Source organism: Lithobates pipiens, unplaced genomic scaffold, assembly GCF_037356315.1.
Source record: "Lithobates pipiens isolate NorthernLeopardFrog02 unplaced genomic scaffold, aLitPip1_a1.2 Scaffold_3, whole genome shotgun sequence".
Lineage (NCBI taxonomy): Eukaryota > Metazoa > Chordata > Amphibia > Anura > Ranidae > Lithobates > Lithobates pipiens.
Window position 1 is genome coordinate 60,477,263 of NW_027507790.1, and position 26,756 is coordinate 60,504,018.

General features: G+C 40.4%; 1 protein-coding gene across 9 annotated transcripts in view; it reads right to left on the minus strand.

Annotated features, from left to right (window-relative positions):
* The window catches only part of LOC143940419 (E1A-binding protein p400-like), a 198,696-nt gene that overhangs the window by 161,829 nt on the left and 10,111 nt on the right, over nt 1-26,756 (minus strand). For 6 of the 9 annotated variants that reach the window (XM_077461760.1, XM_077461765.1, XM_077461764.1 and 3 more), the window contains exons 3-7: nt 9,214-9,280; nt 6,558-6,677; nt 6,121-6,449; nt 3,271-3,525; nt 2,334-2,519 (exon numbers count right to left, since the gene is read on the minus strand). In XM_077461760.1, the coding sequence (XP_077317886.1) occupies nt 2,334-2,519; nt 3,271-3,525; nt 6,121-6,449; nt 6,558-6,677; nt 9,214-9,280 (957 nt within the window). The remainder of the gene's footprint in view (nt 1-2,333; nt 2,520-3,270; nt 3,526-6,120; nt 6,450-6,557; nt 6,678-9,213; nt 9,281-26,756) is intronic. The other 3 variants (XM_077461762.1, XM_077461761.1, XM_077461758.1) reach the window with 3 other exon arrangements.

Genomic DNA, 26,756 nt, shown 5'->3' on the forward strand with positions numbered 1-26,756 from the left:
GAAGAAAGATTCTGTGGACAGGTTTCTTTTATACACAAAAAGGAGTAGTCGTTAGGAGTACCTTCTTAATTTAACAGGACTAATCTGCATCACATGAGCACATACTGTAGCCAGAATTATTGTTGGTTGGTAAGGGATCAAATACTTATTTTACTCACTGAACTGCAATTCAATTTGTATTGTTTGTTTTTTCTGGATTTTTGGTTGCTATTCTGTCTCTATCATTTAAATACACCTGTGATAACAATTATAGACCCTTCATTTCTTGCAAGTGGGCAAACATACAAAATCTGCAGGAAATCAAATAATTATTTTTGCCACTGTATCCCCAACAGCCTCCAAAAATGGTGTCACTGTGGTCAAATTCCTGACCATTCTGACAAGTCAATCTTTGGCAATAGATAACAGCTAGAAAGCTTACCTTCCCCTTCCTGTCTTCTACCTTGTCTCATAGAACAGTAGCTAAAGGGCCTATGTGCTTTGTATTAATAGCATTAGTTTGCCATCAGTTTGAGATGCTACTGAAATCATCCAGAATTCAATGACAGCTATGTATGACCTGCAGTTGACCCCCACTCTGACCTGCTTCAACTTGGCTTTCCATTTCAAAAGACTTGTATGGGAATGCAAACCCCCGGAGCGTTTTCAGCTCATAAAACGACCAAAAAACCTCCAAAAAGCAAAACCCCATTAATTTCAATGACATCTGTTCACATCTGAGTGTTTTGTAACCTGAAGCAAAAACGCTGAAAAACACCCTAAGCTCAAAACAGAACATGAGCTTCTTTGGGGCAGATTACAGGCATTTTTCTGCCTTTTACATTGGTCACCTGAACAAAATCACGGCAAAATTCAGTTAAAAAAGTAGCAAAAAACAAATGCGTGACTTTGAAATGCACAGGTGTGAATGCAGCCTTAGTGTTTAAGTCGTTAAACTTTCCTCATTTACACACTGTTACACAATGTTTCTAATTGGTTCCACTGCTAAACAATGTTGTGCTACGTGGCAGACTGCCCGTTTTTAGTTTTTTATCTCCCTTTCTTTTGATGGCTGTCGGATTCAACAGAGTAGAGAGAATTCTCTGCATAGAAAGAATTTGGAAAATACTTTGTCAAGACTGCAAAGGGAAAAAAAATAAAATAAAAATTGCGGTAACGATTCTTAATTGTGCAACTCTAAACACAGTGCAGACTTCAACTCTTCTGTGCCGGTCAAAATCGGAAACTCAGCTGGTACCCAGTGTGCACTAACATTTAAAAAATACAAATGTCCGTGAATGATTGTGTTCACCATTCCCCACGGAAAGATTTGTTTGTTGTGCAATGTCACAACAGGCAAAGCTTAGATTATCCAGGATCAGGCGTTCCACATGCTGAATGTGCACAGGAATGACTGCTGTGGGCTGGAAACCACCACGTCAGGGATAGTCACTGATGGAGGTACGGCCATCTTTGAAACATTTACACCATTCAAGTGTCTTACTAAGGCTGAGCGTCTCATCACTGTACTGTGCTCGAAGTCTTCTGTAGATATCAACAGGTTTTACTCCTTTTACAAGAAACTTCATCATGACATGCTGTCCCATGCACGCACTAACACTGTTGTCTGGCATCTTAATTAACGCTCTCTGGACTGGCCCGCGACATGTGCTCCGCCTATCAGTAATAGGTTACACTTTACACTTACTACTGCATGTAGTACCATCAATTTTTATACCTGTAAAATTAAAACCCCTGGTTTGACTTGAAAGCCCCTCATACTAAGGAAAAAAAGCAAAGGAAGAGGCGCCTCTTCCTTTGCTTTTTTTCAGACTTTGGAACATGGTTTCTGTCCTTCACTGATGGCAGCCTTGGATATGGAGATCCTGGTTTTAAATGCTTTCCTTTGTTCTACTGGACAGTAGCATTTATAATCATACGGATCTTAACATAATATGGACTCTCATTCATATAATTGGATTTTTGGTTTCAATTGGTGAGAGACTGGTGGACATTGGGAAAAAATCTTTAACCCTGTTTTTGCGCATTTACTTGTGTAGTATATTACCCTCGCACTAAGGGCACATAGACTGCGCACTTTGCCAATGCAGTTGCACTCATTTTCTCCAGAGCTTAGCAAACTTTGTAAAACTCTTATTTTCATCATCCAATGACATGCAAACAAAAATGGCGTCTTTGCATGTGATTGGGTATTCTTTGTAAAGTGAACCATTACTTAATTTACTAAGTTCTGGGGCAACTGCACTTGCAAAGTGCACAGTCTATTTACTTTTAGTAAATCAACGCTACCGTCATTAAGAAATGGCAAAAACAATGTAACCACATTTCACTACCTTCTTAGCACTGGCAATTTTCCACATTCTCTCTTGTGCAAAGTCAGCAGCCATCCACTGCATCTCTTCCAAAAGATAGTCCCAGTGCGACTTTGGTCTGCTGGGCTCCATAAGTTTGGGTAACCTCCTCAATGACCAAAGCCCTTCTTTCCGAAGTTCTGTGATTCGTTGATGAATATGGTTTTCCTGCACAATGCAATATAAGAAATGTAGCAAGTATGAGCAAGTAAACATTTTTGTAGATTAAACAATTTTTTTTGTAGAAAATCTGATACAATTTTCATCAGCCAAAAAAAAATAAAAAAATCAAGACACCTTCTTTTTGACTATAAACATGCGTTAGTCAAAATAAAATGTTACCAAAATACACAGTAGCAAGAATGTATTTATTTATGAAGTTACATGTGATTTGCATATTATTTAACATAAATTGACTTAGGCTGGATTCACACCTATGCATTTTTAGCGCTTTTTGCAGATTTGCACTACAGTCCATTTAACATGGTTTCCTATGGAACATGTCCTGTAGTGCAAATAGCAAAAAAATGCATAGGTGTGAATCCAGCTTAAGAGAGTCCTTCAAAAAAATGCTATACATATCTAAGATTACTCCTCACAAAGTGCCACCTGTGTTTTTCCCGCTTTGGAAAAATGCGGATCACTGATAGCCTTACTCTCCTGGGGACAAAAAAAAAACTAAATACAAAGAAAGCTCTGTAAATTAAGGTAGAATTATAAGACAATTGCCATCAGAACAAGTGTTACCAGCTGAAAGGGATTCTAACACTTACCTACATATTAACAAAAATTGATTTCACTTTAAAGTACAACACAACCTTCCTAAAACAGAAGGTATTTACAGGTAATTATATATGAACCCTTTTCCTATATTAAAATATTTTATTGCATAGCAAAGTTAAATTAACTTTTAAATTACCTGCTCTAATGGTTTGGACATTTCCTGTGGCAGGTCATCTGTAACTGCTTGTAAACTCTGGGAGTCCTGGGGTAAAGGTGACTTGGATGAAGCAGGTGACAAAACCTTGCTGGCCCCTGGGGACATCATCCTCTTAGGTGAGACACCTGCAGTTGAAAGGGCAGGTTCTGAAATACAGGTCGGGGTGGGAGGTGAGGAAGGGGCAGGAGTTGAGGGCTTTGCAACATCAGAGCCTGACTTCGATGAAGACACCTGCTGGGAAAATTAAACTCAGAATAAATGAAAAACCACAAAGTGTATATCTTACAGCTCAGAATCACAGAAACTGCTCAAAAGTGACAAAGATAAAGGCTTAAATGGTAACAGATATTTTATTTTTTATTTTTATTTTTTTTAACATATAAGGATTTTGTTGCAACAGCAATAAATAACTTAATTTAAATTGCTTTTAAAATGTATATTTTTCCCAATTTAATTAAGTTGATTTAATGTGCACATTTCATATGATCTTTAAAATGAAAGGGACACTAAACTGCTGATTTAGGGATGATGCAGTTATCCGAGTTCCTGTTAGAGGGCTCTCGTTCTCCATGGTGCCACTGCATGTTTTGCTTGCGACATTGACTAGGAATTATGTGAATTGTAGTGTGCAAAGAGCAGTGCACAAGACCTTAACTAACATGCACTAATCGTGCTGCAAGGTTGGAGTGCTTACAGAGAATATTACTGTGTGGTTTACACAGTAAGAAAAATTTCATTAAAAATATACTACAGGGAGTGTCACAGTTATCCCTACTATTTCAACTTGATAAGACGGATAGGAAACAATTTATTACTCTGATTTGTCCACAGTGGGCACAGCACACTAAGGATCTGATCTATGCAATAACAACAGGACTGATCCAGGGAGAGATAGACAAAACCTACTGTACCACTATAGACTTATATGGGACCTAGCATCATCCAAACTAGGAATACCACCATACGACGATTATACACCAATATGGCATAACAGGAGTCTCCCGGAATTCCTTAAAATACAAGACACTGGGACCTGGACCACTCAGGGCATAGTTTATCTACATCACATTTTAACAGGCAGAAACCTCAAGACATTTAACACATTTAGAGAGGAATTCACACTCCAAAACCACATGTTTTTTAGATTTTTGCAACTCTGCCATGCGACACAATCTCAATTTTCACATTCCCTCCCGCTCTCTGCCTCTAATGTTATTATGGCAAACATTAAGAGCGCGGACCTTCATAAACTCATCTCGGCCTTTTATAACATGCTCTCCTCCCCCGTCTCTACCAAACTAGCATATGACCTGAAACCCTGATGGGAAAGGGAGGTAGGACCAATGGAAGATGAACAATGGGATGAGGCACTGGAATCCTGTAAAGCAGTGAGCAGTGTCCCCTAAGCTCTCGGATAGACTGTCATAGGTCTACGTTATTCACAAGGCGTATCTCACACTCCTTAGAGTATCTAGATACAAACCTAACCAGATCATAGTATGTTTGATGGGCAGCCAGGAGACTGGCACATTCTTTCACCCAATTTGGGCATGCCCCAAAATACAAGGTCTATGGAAACAAGTTGTAACTTTCCTGCATGACAACATGGGTCCACCCTTAGCACTAGATCAAAAGCAATGCCTTCTGGGAATATTTCTTGATACAATAGATACATCTATAAATATGTTCCTCTATGAGATGTTATTTTCAGTTAGGAAAGTCAGTCATATAAAAAAAAAAAATGGATGAGGCCTTCACCTCCCCGGACTGGGGAGTTGAATACAGAAATAAATAACACCTTGCCAAACAAAAAAAATGCATATATATTAATAGAGGATGTCCAGCCAAATACAACAAAATATGGGACCAATGGCTGCAGGAGTCAAACTTGCACATGATGACAGTTAAACGGCTTGAAACATACATACAGAAGTGTGTTTTATCCAATATCATTTATTAAAATATCTGTACCCTAAGAAATGCATCCGCACAGTAAAGTGTGCGAGTTTGCAGGGACACCAAGATAAAATAAAATATACAATTAAAAAAAAAAAAAAAATGTTTTTCTTTTTACACTTTTCCTTAAATTTTTTTTTTTGGTGATCACTTTTATTCCTATTACAAGGGATGTAAACATCTCTTGTAATAGGAATAGTACATGACAGGTCCTCTTTATGGAGAGATGTACAAGACTCCACATCTCTCCAAAAAGGCAGGAAAGTACTCAGCAATGTTTACTTCCGCCGGGCCGGACATGACGTTGCACCCGGGGCTCCAGAAGATGGCTGGGGGACCATTTGGTCACCGGAATCTCTATTCGCCATGCCAATCAACGCATGCTGGTAGAAGCACAGGAGGTCAGCACGGGGTGGTGGGGAAAGGATGTCCCCTCCCACTGCCAGTAAAAAGAATCAAGAAGAACATGATTGTTTTTATGGTGCAGGGAATCCCCAGCAGAAAATAATGATATCTTGATGATCCCTGTAGCTGCAGGCATTATTCAGATACCACCACTCAAAAGCCAGAACTTCATATGGCGTATCTTGGGCGGCAAGCAGTAAAACAGATTTAAATTATTAGTATAGATAATACCTAGCTCAGACCTTCACAAGGTTCTCAATACATCTATCTAGAAAGTATTAAATACAAAGGCAGTTGATGGCTGATGAAAAGTACATGCAACACATTTAACAACTTTTATTTGGTTTATTCTTTCGGACATAAAAAAATCTTTAGTAGCCAGAAGAGGGTTTAATTTAGGTCTGTACGTTGATATGTGGTGTACAATGCATGACCTTTTCATAACAGCATTTGTGATTTATCACATACCGGCAACAAGGGTGATTTCAAGGAAGACGTCTGATCTACCAACATCCCTTGACTCTGCTGAGAGATTTCATTCTGGGTAGACTGTAGGATTGGAATGCTAAAAGCCTGAGGCTTTCCTTTTGAAGGCTGAGAATCACTGATGAGCTGCTGCTGCGTTATATGTGTACTGGTGGGTACAGTGGAGATGGCAACTCTTGGAGCTGGAGTTTTGCCTGGGTGAACGGTAGTAGCGTTTGGCACCATAGAAACCTTAGGTGTTTCAGTATGCTTGTTACCCAGAGCAGCCAAGTGTAGAGAGGGTGGTACTCCAATGGCAGCAGTAGAGGAACCTACAAGAGAAAGAAAAGACACAAAAATACATAGGCTATATTTCCAAACTTTATATCATAAACAGCTTAGCGTAGCCAACACCTGTAAATTTAATATTTTTATCATACCTTGGAATTGCTTACCAAGTTTGCCAGTTGTTTGCTGCTGGGGAGACAAATGTGTAATATTGTGTAAATGAGATCCTGACTCCGAAAAGTTGGAATCAAGAAATAGGTTCTGTGTTGGGTCTAGGTGCATAGAATGAAAAAAAAAAAAAAAAAATAGAAAATTATTATTATAAAATACATACATATATATACACACACACAGCTCACAAAATTTAATGAACACTTTTTGAATCAGAGTATAGCATCAAGTCAATTAAACACCTGGGATATTGATCTGGTCAGTTTGAGTGGAGTTGCACCCAAAAGTGGAACTCTCGCTTATATTTTCCCGCCGCCTCCTCCCCCCCCCCCCCCCCCAGCAACATTTGGCACCATTAAGTGGGGAGAGGGGAACGGAGACCTGTTTTTGATAGTTCCCCTTCCCCACTGCTGGGAGATGGGCCGCGTCAGTTCAGCCCCCCTACCCCTTACCCTGCCGGGCCAATTAGAGAGCGCAGCGTGCTTCACGCAATGAGACAATCTCAAAAACAGGAATGATTTTACAGGTGGAGGCACTGACATTTTTTTCCCTACTCATCTTTTCTTATGGTTTTTCACTAATTTTGCTTCGGCTAGAGTCAGTGTCACTACTGGTAGCCTGAGGCGATATCTGGACCCTATAGAGGTTGCACAGGCAGTCTAACTCCTTGCCAAAGGGGTTTCTGTGTCTCCAAGCACAGTCTCAAGAGCATGGAGGAGATGCCAGGAGGCAGGCAGTTACTCTAGCTGAACTGGATAGGGCCATAGAAGGTCCTTAAGCCACCAGAAGGACTGGTTTCTGCTCTTTTGTGCAAGGAGGAACAGGGTGAGCACTGCCAGAGCCCTACAAAATGACCTCTGGCAGGCCACTGGTGTGAATGTATCTGACCAGTAATCAGTAACAGACTTCATGAGGGTGGCCTGAGGGCCGACGTCCTCTAGTGGGTCCTGTGCTCACTACTGCCCGGCACCGTGGAGCTCGATTGGCATTTGCCATTGACCACTAGAATTGGGGGGTCCATCACTGGCGCCCTGTGCTTTTTCACAGATGAGAGCTCACCCTGAGCACATGGGACGGACTTGAAAGGGTCTGGATAAGCCGTAGAGAACGTTATGCTGCCTGTAACATTGTTCGTCATGACTGGTTTGGTGGTGGGTCAGGGATGGTCTGGGGAGACCTATCCATAGAGGGAAGCACAGACCTCTACAGGCTAGACAATGGCACCCGACTTCCATTAGGTATTGGGATGAAATCCTTGGACTTATTGTCAGACCCTACGCTGGTGCAGTGGGTCCTGGGTTCCTCCTGGTACATAACAATGCCCAGTCTCATGTGGCAAGTGCATGCAGCCAGTTCCAGGAGGATGAAGGAATTGATACCATTGAATGGCCCCCACACTCGCCTGACCTAAATCCAATAGAGCACCTCAGTCTGTTCAGGAGCTCAGTGATGCCCTTGGTCCAGATCTGAGAGGAAATACTCCAGGACACCATCCATTGTCTCATTAGGAGCATGCCCAAATGTCAGGTGTGCAAACAAGCACGTTCGGGCCATACAAACTAAAAAAAAAAGTACAATTTTTCGTTGCCGCACTGAAATTTCAGCAAAATGGACTAGTCAGTTGCATCATTTTTTTCACTATAATTTTCCGGGGTTTCAGGGGTCTTTGAATTCAGCCCTCTGTAGGTTGATAATTTTCATTTTTATCAAATGATGTGGCATCCTTCCTTTTCTAACACATTAACCAGTCCATATCAGTATAGATATCCAGCATGATATTTTTCCCCATTGAAATCTGATGTGTTTTAAAGTGTTCCTCTAATTTTTTTGAGAAGTGTATATCTCTCCATAAAAAATAAAAATAAAAAAAAAATAAAAAAGTAGAAGCTCCTCCTCCTGCTCCTACACAGCCATTTACCCATGTGATCAGCTGTGTCCAAACACAGCTAATCACATATAAACAAAGAAAAGCCGATTATCGGCATTCCTCGACTCACACCAACAGTGTGTGAGGAGAGGAGAGGAGAGCCGATCGGCGGCATTGCCTCACAATAGAGGCAATCACAGATTGTAAGGGCACTGATCATCAGTGCAGACGCAACAGTGCCCAACAGTGATGCCAGTCAGTGCTACCTTTCAATGCTGCCTATCCGAGCCCATCAGTGCAGCCTATCAGTGGTGATTAAATATCACCAAAAGATCTGTCTCAAACAAATTATAAAAATAGTTTTTGGTACAGTGTTGCACGACCACAAAATTGTGAAAGTGTGCCAGCGTTGAAAGCTAAAAATTGGCTTGGGCAGGAAGGGGCTATACGTGCTAAGTAGGCAAGTAGCCAATATCCCTCAGCATCAAAAAACTCACTATTCTTTTGTTTTCCCCACTTCATTCAGCTGTCTGGAACCAAGAAAACCTCTTCTACTTCTGGGTATGGAGGGACAAGTAACTCACTCATGACAGCAGTGGGGCCAAGCAGTTAATTTTGTTACATAGGGGGGGAATTACCTGTTGAATATTAATTCATAGTGCAGTTCCCCTTTAAGAATCTAAGATTTCTGTTCACCATCAATACGAATACTTGAACACCAAAAACACAGTTTGTCTGTTTATATACCAAGATAATATTAAAAATAGTACCAAATGAAGTCATTGCCTCCATGGCAATTGGAATTTCTGACACTGGGCTGGCAGGAGTATCCAAAGACTAAAAGAAAAATAACAATCCAAATTTCAGAAAGCAAATACACATCAATTTCTTATATTACGTGAAAGTATGGACATATCACAGCTAAAAAACAAACCAAAAACATAATCAGTTACAAAATAAATTTTCGTCATAATAATTTTTAAATGTCACATAATTTTAGAGGGTATTAATCAAACTTTAAGGCAGAGTTTTCTAGCTTCCTAAAGTCATGGCTATATGGTTGCTGACTGTGTTGATGGATTGGAGGAATGAAAATTGCATAATCTATGGCCAGCCTTACTCCATACTGTTTCAATAACCACATGTTCCACATTGAACACTGTCAAAAACGCACACTACACATTTACAGAGTACACTTCCACTTGAACACACACAATGCATATACAGTGGGTAAATTATTTGATCCCCTGCAGATTTTGTAAGTTTGCCCACCTACAAAGACATGAAGGGTCTATAATTTTTAGGTGTATTTTAAATGATAGAGACGGAATATCAACCAACAAAAAAAAAAAAAAAAACACATGATACAAAAGTTATAAATTGAGTTGCAGTTCAGTGACTAAAATAAGTATTTGATCGCCAAGCAAAACATGACTTAGTACTTGGTGGAGAAACCCTTTTTGGTAAGCACAGAGATAAGACATTTCTTGTAGTTGGTTACCAGGTTTGCACACATCTCAGGAGGGATTTTGGTCCAACAAGATAGGAAACTCACTGTGCTCTAGGCAATAATCCAATGATAAAATCTCCTGCTAGTCAAGGCACAGGTGCAGGCTCTACAAATAACAGAGAAATCAAGAAAAATATGGATGGCTGCACTTCAGTGCAACACCTTTATTGTAGTCAATTAAAATCCAGATAGTCACATGCAGTCACAGAGATACAGGACAAGTAGTTCATGCCACAGATGGGTGTTTAATCATAGCCAATGTGAATCAGGCTATGCCCCGTATATGTCGGAGTCACCTCCCCCCTTCAAAAAGGTGGTTAATTGGGCTGGGCTACCCACATAAAGGGTAGGAAGACCAGTTACCAGAACAGAATGCAGAACAGCTGAGGCAGTATCAGTATATAACCAGGGGTAGGCAACCTCGGCACTCCAGCTGTGATGAAACTATCATGCCTCTATAGGAGTCATGCCTGCGATTGTCAGGGTCTTACAACGTCTCATGGGACTTGTAGTTTGACCACAGCTGGAGGGCCGAGGTTGCCTACCCATGGTATATACCATAGGATGACACAAAATAGAAAAAAACATTACACTTACATTTTGGATTTCATATTTTATATTCTGTATCTTGAAATGCATGGAATGATTTTTGCCACTTATAATGCATTCATGGTGCTGATTTGTTTATTGTTGCCCACTCTGTGACCGTATGTGGCTATCTGGATTTTATTTAACTACAATAAAGGTGTTGCATTGGAGTGTGGCCGTCCAGATTTTTCTCGATTTCTCTAGGGATTTTACTCCACTCTTCTTTACAGATCTTCTAAATCCTTAAAGTTTCTTGGCTGTCATTTGGCAACTTGAAGTTTCAGCTCCCTCCATACATATTTTCTATAGGATTAAAGTGGATGTAATCCCGAAAAAAATATTTTTAATAAAGACTTCTACATGGTACAGTGGAAGATGTCATCTATACCCACAAAGAGTTAATCCAGCGCTAAGAACCCCATCTTATCTTTTTTTCAGTAAGGAAAAAAAAAAAAAAACAGATAAATGTGTGCTGTTACTTCTCAGCAGACCCCCCCCCCCCCCCTTTTGCATTCCCTCCACTATCCACGAATCCTCCACGACAGCCGAAAAAGTGTATAGCACATGTGCAGGAGTGACAGGAGGCCATGAGCGCACACTGCTTCTGCCCGGAACGCACTCCGTTTCTCCTGGGCACGCACTTTTCACTGAACAAGCGCAAGGTTCATCCTTGCAACATTGCCTGGCCAAGGGGGAGTGTAGAGGTGGGCAGGGAGTCTGGTGACATCACGACTACGCCCACCAAGCACCGGAAAATAGACCCACTTTTCGTTTTCGGAGATTTGTGTGGCTTCACATGCAGAAGGGGGTGACATTTCACAGGTAGAGATACATGTAAGAGGCATGTATACACATGTAGAGTAATAGTATGGCAATGGTTAGTAATGAGGAGTGGTGGGTTTACATCCACTTTAAGGTCTGGAGACTGGCTAGGCCACTTCATGACCTTAAAGTGCTTCTTCTTGAGCCACTACTTTGTTGCCTTGGCGGTATGTTTTTGGTCAGAGTCATGCTGAAAGACCCATCCATGACCCACCTTCAATGTTCTGGCTGAGGGAAGAAGGTTCTCATTCAAGATTTTACAATACATGGCCCCTCAATGTGGAAAAGTCAGTCTGTACCTTAAACAGAGAAACAGCCCCAAAGCATAATGCTTCCACCTCCGTGCTTGACTGTAGGGATGGTGTTCTTAGGGTCACAGTTAGCATTTTTCCTCCTTCCAAACACTGCAAGACCCACTCCTCAAGAACGCACATGTAGTCATGTCAATGAACATCTAAATGATTCAGAGAAGGATTGGGGAAAAAGCGCTATGGTCACAGGAGACCAAAACGTATCTATTTGACATTAACTCTATTTCGCTGTGTTTGGAGGAAGAAACATGCTCACTATGATCCTAAGAACACCATCCCTACAGTCAAGCACGGAGGTGGAAGCATTATTGCTTTGGGGCCGTTTCTCTGCTTAGCCACTTGCCGACCGGCTCACACTGATATACGTCATCAAAGTGGCACGGTGCGCAAAACAATGTGCCCGTACATTGTTGCGTGATCTGTGGCTAGTGGGTGCGAGCGCCACAGGAGTGTGCCTGTGGGCGCAATGTCCACCAGTGGACTGCGATCATGGTAAGGAGAGGCAGAATGTCATTTCCCTGTTCTGCCTAGCAACATGACAGTGATCTACTGCTCCCAGTGATCGGTCATGTTGTAGTGAGCCCATCCGCCCAACAGTTAGAACATGCTGAGGGAACACAGTTAACCCCTTGATCGCCACCTAGTGTTTAACCACTTCTCGCCCGGCCTAGAACAGACTGACGTCCGGGAGGTGGTTCGGTTATCCTGACTGCGTCATACGACATCCAGCAGGATAACATGCCGGTGCGCAGCACGCGATCACGAGCATGGCGTGTCAGCCTCTCCGATCGTGATAAGAAGGCTCTGACAGAGGCTTATTACCATGTGATCAGCTGTGACCAAATCACAGCTGATCACGTGACCTAGGAAGTGCCGGTAAACGGCATTCCTTGGTTCGCGCTGACAGGGAGAGCCGATCGGTGGCTCTCCCTGTCAGAGGGGGGTCTGTGCTGATAATCAGCATATGGATTATCAGCACAGCCTCCATCAAATGTACCCATAAGTTGCCAATCGGTGCCCAGCCAGTGCCGCATCATAATCCCCTGCCAGTGCCCAATAAAGTGCAAATCAGTGCCACCATAGTGCCAGTGTACATCAGTGTCAGTGACCAGCATTAACACCTATTAGTACCTACCCAATCAGTGGCACCTATCAGCAGTGCCCAATTCTACATATCAGTGCCTCCCCAGTGCCCATCAGTACCACTTCATCAGTGCCCTTCAGTGCCCGCCAGTAAAAGAGAAAAAAACTTTTATAACAGAAACGAAGAAAAACTATTTTTTTCAAAAAAATGTCTGTCTTTTTTAGTTTGTTTAGCAAAAAATTTAAAACCACAGAGGTGATCAAATACCACCAAAAGAAAGCTCTATTTGTGGGAAGAAAAGTATAAAAATTTAGTTTGGGTACAGTGTCCTGGGTAGGAAGGGGCAAAAGTGCCTGGTATTGGAGTGGTTGTTAACCCATTCCCTGCCAGTGACATTTACACAGTAATCAGTGCGTTTTTATAGCACTGATCGCTGTATAAATGCCAATGGTCCCAAAATAGTGTAAAAAGCATCCGTTCTGTCCGCCGCAATGTCGTCGTGACGAAAAAATAAATAAATAATCGCAGATTTCTGCCATTACGAATATAACAAAAAAAAAAAAACGGCATAAATCTATCCCCCATTTTGTAGACAAGATAACCAATCATATGCTTATTTTAATCAAAAATATGTAATAGAATACATATTGGCCTAAACTGTGGAAGAAATTTGTTTTTTTTACATATTTTTGGGGATATTATAGCAAAAAGTCAAAAATATTGCTTTTTTTTGTTTATAGCACAAAAAATAAAAACCGCAGAGGTGATCAAATACCACCAAAAGAAAGCTATATTTGTGGGAGGAAAAAAAAAAAAAAAAAAGGGACGTTAATTTTGTTTGGGTACCACGTCGCACAACTGTGCAATTGTCAATTAAAGTGACGCAGTGCCGAATCGCAAAAAGTGGTCTGGTTTTTGACCAGCCAAATGGTCCGGGGCTTAAGTGGTTAAAAAAAAAAAGTCCCTGACCCTTTCCAAATACGCAGCGGCTGAAAAAAGCATAGATGTGAACGTGTCCCATAGGAAACCATGTAAATGTACTGTAGTGCGTTTCTGAAAAAAGCACCATAAAACACATAGATGTAAACCAGGTCTAAGACGTTTAGTAACATAAAGGGGTTAAACAAACTAAAATTAGCCCTTTATAGTACAAAAAATGCAAATAAAAATTTAAAGAGGAAGTAAACCCTTCCAAACAACTTGGACCTATAGGTAAGCCTAGATTAAGGCTTACCTGTAGGTCCAAGCAATATCTCCTAAACCTATATGGTTTAGGAGATATTTGCCCAAAAATGGGCACCGCTGTCTACGGCGCATGCGCCGTAGACAGCGGCGCGCAGGCGCACTAAATGCGGCAAATCCAAGAATGGATTTGCCAAATTTGTCGACTCCCGTGCGCATGCGCGGGAGTGACGTCATCGCGGCTTCGCCGTATGACAGCAACGGAGCTGCGAGGCGCGACTCCCGTGCGCATGCGCGGGAGTGACGTCATCGCGGTTGCGCCGCTGTCATTGGTCGGAGCTGCGAGACGCCACCAGCAAGATGGACGCGGCGGACTACAGGGATCAGCGGCGACTTCGCTGGCTCCTGTGTCAGGTAAGTGACACATAATGAGCTACTATGCGATGCATAGTAGTCCATTATGCTTTACCTTTGCAGGGAAAAAAAGAGGAAGTAAACCCATCAGGGTTTACTTCCTCTTTAAGTGGGTAATATTTTTTTTTACTGAAGAACTGTGAAAGTAATATTTACAGTAGTGACTATTTGCTATTTTTGTACTATTAAGGGCCCATTTTATTTTTATTTTTTTTATCCCCCATTATGTTACTGGCCGATTAATCGATAATAAAAATAGTAAATCGATTAGTTGTTTCAGCATATATATTAGAGGTCGACAAATATATAATAGAAGTCAATGCAAGAGTTGCCTAAAGACATTAGTGAAGGGACTTGTTTCCTCTCTGGGCAGTCTGCCAAGAAAAGAGCAAAGAGATACAATGTTTCCACTTATGAATGAATTAGTGTGTAGAAGTTCTCAGTTTAACCATTTAAAGACGAAGTATTTTCTGACACTTGATGCTTACAAGTAAACATCCTGTATTTTCTGCTAGAAAATCACTTAGAACCCCCAAAATTTATATATACATATATATATATATATATATATATATATATATATATATATATATATATATATATATATATATTTATATATTTTTTTTTTTTTTTAGCAGAGATCCTAGGGAATAAAATAGCGGTTGTTGCAATATTTTATGTCACACAGTATTTGCGCAGCGGTCTTTCAAGCACAATTTTTTGGGAAAAAATACACCGATTTAAAAAAAAAACAGTAAAGTTAGCCCATTTTTTTTAATCCAAACGTTTTGATTACCTGTTTTTGTGTAATATATATATATATATATATATATAAATATATAAATTTTTATCTAAATTATACATACAAGTGAACTGATTGGATGTTTGTTTTGTTTAATAAATGTTTAAATGTAAGAAATTTTCTGTATCACTTAAGGCTGCTTTTACACTGGAGCGGGCGGGCATTGATGGTAAAACGCTGCCAGTTTTAGCGGCGCTTTACTGTCATTTTAGCGGCGCTATTCGGCTGCTAGTGGGTCACTTATAATCCAGCTAGTGGCAGAGGAAGGGGTTAAATGTGCCCGTGAAGCACCGCTGCCAAACCGCATTGCAGGCGCTTCGGCCGCAGTGCCCATTCATTTCAATGGGCAGGAGTGGTGGAGGAGCGGCATACACCACTCCAAATATGCTGCTTGCAGGACTTTTTTTTTTAACATCTTGCCAGCGTATCGCCTCAGTGTGAAAGCATTCAGACTTTCACACAGACTGCAGGGGAGCAGTTTTGCAGGCACTTTACAGGTACTATTTTTAGCCCAAAAGTGCCTGAAAAACGCCCCAGTGTGAAAGGTGTCAAAAAATAAAAAAATCGGCATCATATATCGCCCATCGGGCGCGGCGATTTCTAAATATCGGTATCGGCCAGAGAAAACCCCATATACACATATTATATATATATATATATATATATATATATATATATATATATATACACACACACACAGTACAGACCAAAAGTTTGGACACACCTTCTCATTCAAAGAGTTTTCTTTATTTTCATGACTATGAAAATTGTAGATTCACACTGAAGGCATCAAAACTATGAATTAACACATGTCCAATTATATACTGAACAAAAAAGTGTGAAACAACTGAAAATATGTCTTATATTCTAGGTTCTTCAAAGTAGCCACCTTTTGCTTTGATTACTGCTCCGCACACTCTTGGCATTCTGTTGATGAGCTTCAAGAGGTAGTCACCTGAAATGGCTTTCCAACAATCTTGAAGGAGTTCCCAGAGATGCTTAGCACTTGTTGGCCCTTTTGCCTTCACTCTGCTGTTCAGCTCACCCCAAACCATCTCGATTGGGTTCAGGTCGGGTGACTGTGGAGGCCAGGTCCTCTGGCGCAGCACCCCATCACTCTCCTTCTTGGTCAAATAGCCCTTACACAGCCTGGAGGTGTGTTTGGGGTCATTGTCCTATTTGAAAAATAAATGATGGTCCAACTAAACGCAAACCGGATGGAATAGCATGCCGCTGCAAGATGCTGTGGTAGCCATGCTGGTTCGGTATGCCTTCAATTTTGAATAAATCCCCAACAGTGTCACCAGCAAAGCACCCCCACACCATCACACCTCCTCCATGCTTCACGGTGGGAACCAGGCATGTAGAGTCCATCCCTTCACCTCTTCTGCGTCGCACAAAGACACGGTGGTTGGAACCAAAGATCTCAAACTTGTACTCATCAGACCAAAGCACAGATTTCCACTGGTCTAATGTCCATTCCTTTTGTTCTTTAGCCCAAATAAGTCTCTTCTGCTTGTTGCCTGTCCTCAGCAGTGGTTTCCTAGCAGCTATTTTACCACGAAGGCCTGATTCACACAGTCTCCTCTTAACAGTTGTTCTAGAGATGTGTCTGCTGCTAGAACTCTGTGTGGCATTGACCTGTTCTCTAATCTGAGCTGCTGTTAACCTGCGATTTCTGAGGCTGGTGACTCAAATGAACTTATCGTCCGCAGCAGAGGTGACTCTTGGTCTTCTTTTCCTGGGGCGGTCCTCATGTGAGCCAGTTTCTTTGTAGCGATTGATTGTTTTTGCCACTGCACTTGGGGACACTTTCAACGTTTTCCCAATTGTTCGGACTGACTGACCTTCATTTCTTAAAATAATGATGGCCACTCGTTTTTCTTTACTTAGACTTTGTATTATGGCAAGAAAAAAGCAGCTAACAGTCTATTCAGTAGGACTATCAGCTGTGTACTGTATCCACCTCCTGCACAACACAACTGATGGTCCCAACCCCATTTATAAGGCTTGAAATCCCACTTATTAAACCTGACAGGGCACACCTGTGAAGTGAAAACCATTTCAGGTGACTACCTCTGGAAGATCATCAACAGAATGCCAAGAGTGTGCGGAGCAGTAATCAAAGCAAAAGGTGGCTACTTTGAAGAACCTAGAATATAAGACATATTTTCAGTTGTTTCACACTTTTTTGTTCAGTATATAATTCCACATGTGTTAATTCATAGTTTTGATGCCTTTATTGTGAATCTACAATTTTAATAGTCATGAAAATAAAGAAAACTCTTTGAATGAGAAGGTGTGTCCAAACGTTTGGTCTGTACTGTATATTGTATATATATATATATATATATATATATATTATACACATATACATACACACACACATATACACACACATTCTTATTATCTGTATGCCATTGTCTTGTATTTATTAGATATGATACATGGTTGAACAGGAGTATTTTTGTTTATGAGGTATGCTTTGTTAATATGCCAATTGAACAATTTTATAATTTCTCCTACCATGTGTTTTCTTGTGCCTCACTCAAAGTCCCCAAAAAAAAAAAAAAAAAAAACCTCTCTTTCTTGAAACATATCGCCAAGGCAACAAAGCAGAGACTCAAGAAGAAGCACACTGAAAAGGAAAAGAATCCTTGCCCCATTTTTTTTAAATGTGGCCGAATGGAAACAAATGGTGCTGCTGTGGCACCATGCGATTCTGCGCACCAGAAAACGTGCTGCATCTAATGATGCATGGGGGGGATTCCATTAAGAAGCAGTGTGTTTTGCCTGAACCCTGATAAATTACTATAGCCCCCCCCTTTGAAGAGATATCTGGAAGATGAGCAAGCCAACATTTTTAGACAATGCACAGAACCTAGAAACTGACAGACACCAATTTATACCATTTGAAATATACATTTCCCCATGTTTTATACCTTTAAAATGTAAAAAAAAAATAAAAAAATATAATAATAATAATAATAATAATAATAATAATCCGTTCATCCTGCCAGAAATCCCTCCAGCTTGACAGACACAGTTTGCTCCCAATTTGACATGTAGGCGAATGCAGGTGCACAGCCCCAAATGCAATCAATGTGCATTCGGGGCTGAGCATGCGCACAGATGTCAAATTCGTAGCAGCGGCTGTGCTGCATCCCAGTTTACATCAAGGGATGAATTCCTGTGCGGCAAATACTGTGGTTATTGGTAAAATGATTGTGCTTGCACAGTTCAGCCCCATAGGCATCTATTGGGTTGGTAAACAGGGGAGGTTCATATAAACTGATCCAGTTACATTGTTTATAGTACAATAATTATCCAGCTAATGCATGGTTTTCTTTTTAGAAAGCCAGCATCCTTTGCAAAGTATAGAGAAGGAAGTATGCACTAAATATTTGTTACTTAACCACTTGCCGACCAGCCACCGCAGTTTTACAGCAGCATAATGGTATGGCTGGGCAAAGCAACGTTATGCAAGGTCGCATCGCCCTGTGGCCACTAGGGGCGTGCGCGCGCCCGCTGCTCACCCCTGGAACCGATGCAAGTGCCCGGTGGTCACTGGTGACACACCGAGAACCGGGATCTGTGTGTGTAAACACAGTTTCCGGTTCTCTGAGGGGAGGAGAGACTAGTTGTCTGTTCATACAAAAGTATGAACAGCATCTGTCATCTCCTCTAGACAGTCCCCTCCCCCTTCAGTTAGAACACAGAGGGAACACAATTAACCCCTTGATCGCCCCCTAGTGTTAACTCCTTCCCTGCCAGTGAAATTTTTACAGTAATCAGTACATTTTTATAGCCAATGGTCCCAAAAATGTGTCAAAAGTGTCCGATGTGCACGCCATATCGCAGTCCCAAAAAAATAAAAATAAAATAAATAAATAAAAAAAAACGCATTTCATCACGTGCAAAGGAAAAATGCTGATTTTTTACTTCCTTGAATGTCTCCCTCAGATCTACAGCAACTGCACAGTGGCTTTGCCTTTAGTAAATAACCCCCAATGTATCTCTTCTCTATCTTCCAGAGCTGAGGAATGTTTATAAACTTTGCCGGCTTTTTTTTTTTATGGACAGCTCTGAGCGGCTGTGCAAGATTGTGTGGGGGGGGGGGTTGAATAGAGATTGCAATCTTTTAACGATTAAACGTGCAGCTCTAATATACTGTACGTTTTGTCATCTATTGTTCAGATAATAATTGACTAATTTCTTAGCCATACTGTACATGCCTAATTCAGAGTCCCAACCTTTTAATTAAATTTTTTTTGGTACATCATCGCATGAACGCACAATTGTCAGTTAAAGCAACGCAGTGCTGGATCCTAAAAAAAAATGGCTTGGTCATGAAGGGGGTAAAACCAATACTCAAAATAATAATACTTTTAAAAAGAAACATAAAAAACATAGATGTGAATCCTGCCTTTAATTTATCCCAGGGTGCTGCAATAGAACAAACCGTAAAAGGAGGATTCCACCTTTTGCAAAAAGGTAAAAAACATAAAAAGCAAAAATAAGCATGTATGGTTTATTTGCATTTGAGCCCACAAAGCACTGCAACCACAGTCAGTGAATCGCAGGTGCAATGCTCTGACTCCAGCAGACTTTGTCCAGCGCCTGGTCTGTACATACAGTGCATCTGGAAAGTAATCACAGCGCTTCACTTTTTCCACATTTTGTTATGCTACAGCCTTATTCCAAAATAGATTAAATTCATTATTTTCCTCAAAATTCTAGAAATACCCCATAATGACAGCGTGAAAGATGTTTGTTTGAAATCTTTGCAAATTTATTAAAAATAAAATCCCATGTACATATGCATTCACAGCCTTTGATCAATACTTTGTTGAAGCACCTTTGGCACCAATTACAGCTTCAAGTCTTTTTGAGTATGATACTACAAAGCTTGGCACATCTATTTTTGGGAAAATTCTCCCATTCTTCTTTGCAGGACCTCTCAAGCTCCATCAGGTTGGAGGGGGATTATCAGTGCACAGCCATTTTCAGATCTCTCCAGAGATGTTTAATCGGGTTCAAGTCTGGGCCACTCAAAGACATTCACAGAGTTGTCCCGTAGCCACTCCTTTGTTATCTTGGCTGTGTGCTTAGTGTCGCTGTCCTGTTGGAAGATGAACCTTCGACCCACTCTGAGATCCAGAGCGCTCTGGAGCAGGTTTTCATCAAGGATGTCTCTGTACATTGCTGCATTCATCTTTCCCTCGATTCTGACTAGTCTCCAGTTCCTGCCACTGATAAACATCCCCACATCCCGATGCTGCCACCACCATGCTTCAATGTAGGGATGGTATTGGCCAAGTGATGAGCGGTGCCCAGTTTCTTCCAGACATGACTCTTGCCATATAGGACAAGAGAGTTCAATCTTCGTTTCATTAGACCAGAGAATTTGGATTCTCATGGTCAGAGTCCTTTAAGTGCCTCTTGGCGAATTCCAGGTGGGTAATCATGTGCCTTTTACTGAGTGGTGGCTTCCGTCTGTCCACTCTACCAAACAAGCCAGAGATGGTTGTTCTTCTGGAAGGTTCTCCTCTTTCCACAAAGAAATGCTAGAGCTCTGTCAGAGTGACCATCGGGTTCTTGGTCACCTCCCTAAGGCCTTTCTCCCCGATCGCTCAGTTTGGCTGGGCAATTCGCGCTAGAAAGAGTCCTGGTGGTTCCAAACTTCCATTTCCAGATGATGGAGGCTAGTGTGCTCATTTGGACCTTCAATGCTGCAGAAATTTTTCTTTACCCTTACCCAGATCTGTGTCTCGATACAATCCTGTCTCGGAGGTCAATGGACAATTCATTGGACGTCAAGGCTTGGTTTGTTCTCAGACATGCACTGTTAACTGTGGGACCATATACAGTGGAGCCTTGGATTACGAGCCTAATCCGTTCCAGAAGAATGCTTGTAATAAAAAAAGCACTCGCATTTCAAAATGAGTTTCCCCGTAGAAGTCAATGGAAACAAAGACGTAGTATTTCCAAGTGTTTCCAGGTATTTCTAAGGCCGCGTACACACGGGCGGACTGTCTGACGGACTTGGTCCGCTGAAACGTGTTTCAGCGGACAGTCCGCTCGTGTGTGGGCTTCAGCGGACTTTTTCAGCGGACAGTCTGGCGGACTAAGTCTTTCGGAATTTCCGTAATATTGTCCGTCCAAACTTGGTTTCAGCGGACAGTCCGCTCGTGAGTAGGCAAGTTGGACGGACTAAGTATGGCGCATGCTCAGAAAGGATTTACACGGCCGAAGGTTGCATTGCAGTGTATTGGACGTCGTATTTCTAGTCCCGTCGTACGTGCTGTACACGTCATCGCGCAAGCTTTCAGCGGACTGTCTGTTCGTCGTGTGTGGTCAAGTCCGTTCATTCAAAAGTAGGATGGACTGTCTGTCGGATTGTCTGACGGACTTAGTTGGACGGACAGTCCGCCCGTGTGTACGTCATTCCGAGTACTTCCGAACACCCCCGCACCTCTGGCCAAATGCAGTACTGCTCTGCCCATTAGCTTTAATTCTGATCGTTTTGAGAGACAACATTCACAAACCGAGTCAGAATTTAAAAAAAAAAAGAAAGTTGCTCGTCTTTCAAAACGCTCATTAACCGCGTTACTCATAAACCAAGGATCCACTGTATAGGCAGATATGTGCCTTTCCAAATCATGTCCAATCAACTAAACTTACCACAGGTGGACTCCAATCAAGTTGTAGCAACATCTCAAGGATAATCAGTGGAAACAGGATTCACCTAAACTCAATTTTGGAGTGTCATGGCAAAGGCTGTGAAAACGTATGTATATGTGATTTTTTTTCCTTTCTTAAGTTTTAAAATTAATTCATTTTTCATTTAAATTTGCAAAAATTTCAAACAAACTTCTTACACGTTGTTATTATGGGATATTGTTTGTAGAATTGAATCCATTTTGGAATGAGGCTGTAACATAAAAAATGTGGAAAAAGTGAAGAGCTGTGAATACTTTCTGGATGCACTGTAGGTAGAGTTGGTGGAAGAATCAATGGACTACAACTGTTGGGATTTCACCACACTTGTGCTACACTGAGAACTAAAAAGTCCCATTCTCTAGTATCAACTTATGCGAGTTCAAACTGATGATATGAAAACATACATATGCATACAAAATTAGGGGTGCACCGAATGGGTTTTTTGATGCTGAAAACCGATACTGAAAATTTAAAAACAGACTAGGTCGAAAACCGAAACCGAAAATTACTGTATACATTTTTTATATAACACTTTGCTAATAGTATGAGCAAAATTTCCATGCGGTGCATCTCTAGCAGATATGATGCAGGAGATGGTCAGAGACAGGGGACGTGGTCCAGGAGATGGTCAGAGATGGGGGACGTGGTCCAGGAGATGGTCAGAGACGGGGGACGTGGTCCAGGAGATGGTCAGAGTCAGAAGGATCCCAATCAGCTTTGATTATACCACTGCATCGCTTTCATGTGCGTTAAAAAAAAAATTCAGAGTGCTGCATTTTTATGCGCTGCAAATGCACATGAAAATGCACAAACATGACTTTGCCCGGAAACACATGCGTTCTTTTCCCTGTCACATTTTCTATGCATGTTTGTAGACATGCTACCATTAGATCAGTATGTGTGTTTTATGAAGGCGCATCAAAGAGGTGGTATGGAGTTTGATGCACTTTCATGAAAACATTTACTATGCCATGGCATGCTGGGAGTTGTAGTGCTACCTTAAACCTGTTGATCCTCTTCCAGTCAGGGCATGCCGAGACTTGTAGCCCCCCTCCACCATCACCTCTCCAGGCAGCCCTCGATTTTAATTCATTTTATTTGAATGTCACATTGTGTTTATTAATTATATATATATATATATATATATATATATATATATATATATATATATATATATATATATGTATATATTGGTTTGCTCAAGTATTTGCTTAAGCATTTTCTGTATGAATTTTATATATATTGATTCAGGCACGAATAGCAGCACATAAGGTGTGTGTTTTTTTTTTGTTTTTTTATACAAATTTGACACATGGTATATTTGGATATTAGGCTATAATTTTTTCACTTTTTGATAAATTGGCATTATGTATATGTCGCCCTTTTTCATATAAGGCTGTATACATATAAGGGATTCACCTTTAAAGTTTTTTCAGTGGTTCACCATTACCACATTAGAATTTTTTAAGCACAGTGACATCTACCACCCCTGTCTTTACTTGTTTTACCACTTTTTTTTTATTTTGTAATATTTTTAAAAGTATAGCGCCAAAAAAAAAAAAAAAAAAAAAAAAGTATAGCGCCATATCGACGCTTTCTTTTGTTCATGTTTATTCCCACTTATTCCCATTGGGTGGTAATATTAGGTAGAGGCAGCTCATACTACTGATATATCTGCTCTATCCATAGCGCAATCTCCTTTCTCTTTTTTTCCTAATAGCAGAATGTGTTTTGGGGTGTAATTTGTGGTATGCATATGCTGTGTGTGAGAAATAACCTGCTAATATGACAATTTTGTGGACAAAAAAAAAAATTACAACTTCAAAAATCTCACCATGCATCTTTCTAAATACCTATGAATGTCTTCTTTCCAAAAAGGGGTCATTTGGGGGGTATTTGTACTTTCCTGACATTTCAGGGCCTCAAGAAATGAGGCCGTCAGTGCATCAGGTGTGTTCAATTTTCAATAAATTTTCACCATAGCTTGTAGACTTGTAGATTTTGGCCCAAATGTATGAACAAAAATTACTAATTTGGCAAAAATGTATCATAGAAACTAAAAAAAAGTGTTTTATTTTCAAAGTTTTCACACTTTTTTTTTTCCCCCACTTATATCGCAAAAAAATCTAAAACCCAGTGGTGATTAAAGAGGAAGTAAACTCTCCCACTCTGATGCTTCTTTTCATTTAATCCATTATAATAAGTAATTATCAGACTATAGGCACTGTAATCCAGCCCAAATCACATATTACTTACTGTTTAAAGAAATTTAAAAAAAAAAAAACTGGTTTCCAGGGGTTAGGCAGTGCTATCTTAAGTATTGTTTTCCGAGTCCACAGTGGAGTGTATTTCCGCCCTTACATTGAGCACTTCCTGTACTGTTAACCAAGCCTCCTTCTCAATCCAACGTTTCTATGGCAACCCTCCCTCCCTGTTCATATCTTACTTGTTTATTTCATAGTAGCTACTTGTGCCGATGTCTAATGTTTGCCTTTGTCAAACTTATCAGCTTTAGCTGATAAGACTACAGTAATGGCCAAGTTTAGACTGTATGTGAGGTCACATGGTGTGTAGGAGGAAGCTTTGAGTGATTAGCAGAGTTCAGTGTTGTGCCGTAGGAAGTCCTGATAACAGATAGATAAGACATAGAGAGTGTGCCTTAAATCATGGGAGATCTGGGCATGCTCAATGACTTCATTCTATAGAACAACAAGGATTACAACAATACTAAGCAAGTAAGGAGATATCTACAAGCAGTGTTCATTCGGGTTTTTTATGCTGATTTACATGGGACAAAGTTGTGGGGGAGGGTTTACAACCACTTTAAAGGCCATAAAAAGAAAGCTCTATTTGTATGAAAAAAATTATAAAAATTGTTTGGGTACAGTGTTGCATGACTGCGTAATTGGCATTCAAAATGTGAGAGCACCGAAAGCTAAAAATTACTCTTAATCATACAGCACTGTACCCATGAAATTTTTGTCCTTTTTTCACACAAATAGAGCTTTCTTTTGGTGGTATTTAATCACCATTGGGTTTTTTATTTTTTGCGATATAAAAGAAAAAAAGAAAAAAAAAAAGAAGAGTGAAAATTCTGTTAAAAAAAAAAAGACATTTTCTTTGTTTCTGTTATAAAATTTAGCAAATTAGTAATTTTTCTTCATACATTTTGGCCAAAATGTATACTGCTTACATATCTTTGGTAAAAATAAGTACAAATTGGTGTATATTATTTGGTCTTTGTGAAAGGTTGGGCCTACTGCTGCATATTTTTGGTAAAAATAACCCAAATTAGTAGATATTAGTCAGTCTGTGGGAAAGTTAGAGTCCACAAGCTATGGTGCCAATATCTGAAAATTGATGACACCTGAAGTACAAATACCCCCCAAATGACCCCTTTTTGAAAAGTAGACAGTCAAAAGGTATTTAGTAAGAGGCATGGTGAGTTTTTTGAAGTTGTAATTTTTTCCCACAAAATATTCAATAATAAAATTCATAATAAGTTATTTCTCCCACACAGCATATGCATACTTCCAATGACATCTCAAAATACGTTCTGATACTCCTCCCAAGTATGGCGATACCACATGTGAGACTTCTACACAACCTGGCCACATACAGAGGCCCAACATGCAGGAAGCACCGTCGCGCATTTTTGGAGCATAAATTACACTCTAATTTCCTAATGACCTATTACACTTTTGAAGGCCCACAAAGTGACCCCATTTTGGAAAACAAGCACCCCAATGTATATTATGAGACATTTTGAGTCTTAAACGGTTAATTATTATTTTTTTTTTTAACACAAGTCTTCAGAAAACTTGGAAATTTATAAGATATTTCTAACACATTGCATGTATATAGCAAAAAATTACACCACAAAACATTCTGCTAATCCTCCTGAGTATGGCGCTACCACATGTGAGAGACTTTTACATAGCCTGGCCACAGAGGTCCAACATTGAAGTACCGTAGTACCTTCAGGCATTCTAGGAGCATAAAATGACACATCTCATTCCTACCTATACCTTTGAAGGTCCTTGAGCACCAGGACAGTGGAATTACCCACAAAATTACCCCATTTTGGAAAGCAAACACCCCAACATATATTCTATGAGGCTTGGGCTGGAGACAGGTACTCGATAGAGCTGCATGATTCTGACTAAAATGAGAATCACAACTTTTTTTCTTAGAAGATAGATCAGGATTCTCATGGAGCAACATCATCTTTCACATTAAAACAAAAAAAATTGGGCTAACTTTACAATTTCGTTTTTTTCATTGAAGTGAATTTTTTTCCCAAAAAATTTAATTTCAAAGACCGCTGGGCAAATACAGTGTGACATAAAATATTGCAGCAATTGCCATTTTATTCCCTAGGGTCTCTGCTAAAATATATATAATGGTTGGGTGTTCTAAGTAATTTTCTAGCAAAAATATTTATTTTAACTTAAGAAAGAAGTGTCAGAAAAAGATTTAGACTTTAAGTGGTTAAACTTCCTGCATATACACATTGGTAAAAACTTGGCAGTTTGTTTACACAGTTCTATCCCTTTGATCCAAGAAGGGAGCTTAGTTACAATGTTGCAAGTTAAAAAAAAACTTGGCAGACTGCCCAGATGTTTTCTTTTGACAGTTGACAGCCAAGTGAGCAGATAGTTTCTCCACTTGTTTATATGAAATAATTGGCAACCTCTGCAGGAGAGATCGTCAGAGGGGGTGAATCGAGATCACGATTTTTTAAGGATTAATTGTGCAGCTCTAGTACTCGGGCACTCTGATGGCCTGGCGACAGGTACTCGGGTACTCTTTATTGGGGGGGCGGGGCAGCAATCAGTGTGGTTGGTGTGCACTGTGAGTGGTAACGAAATACCGCA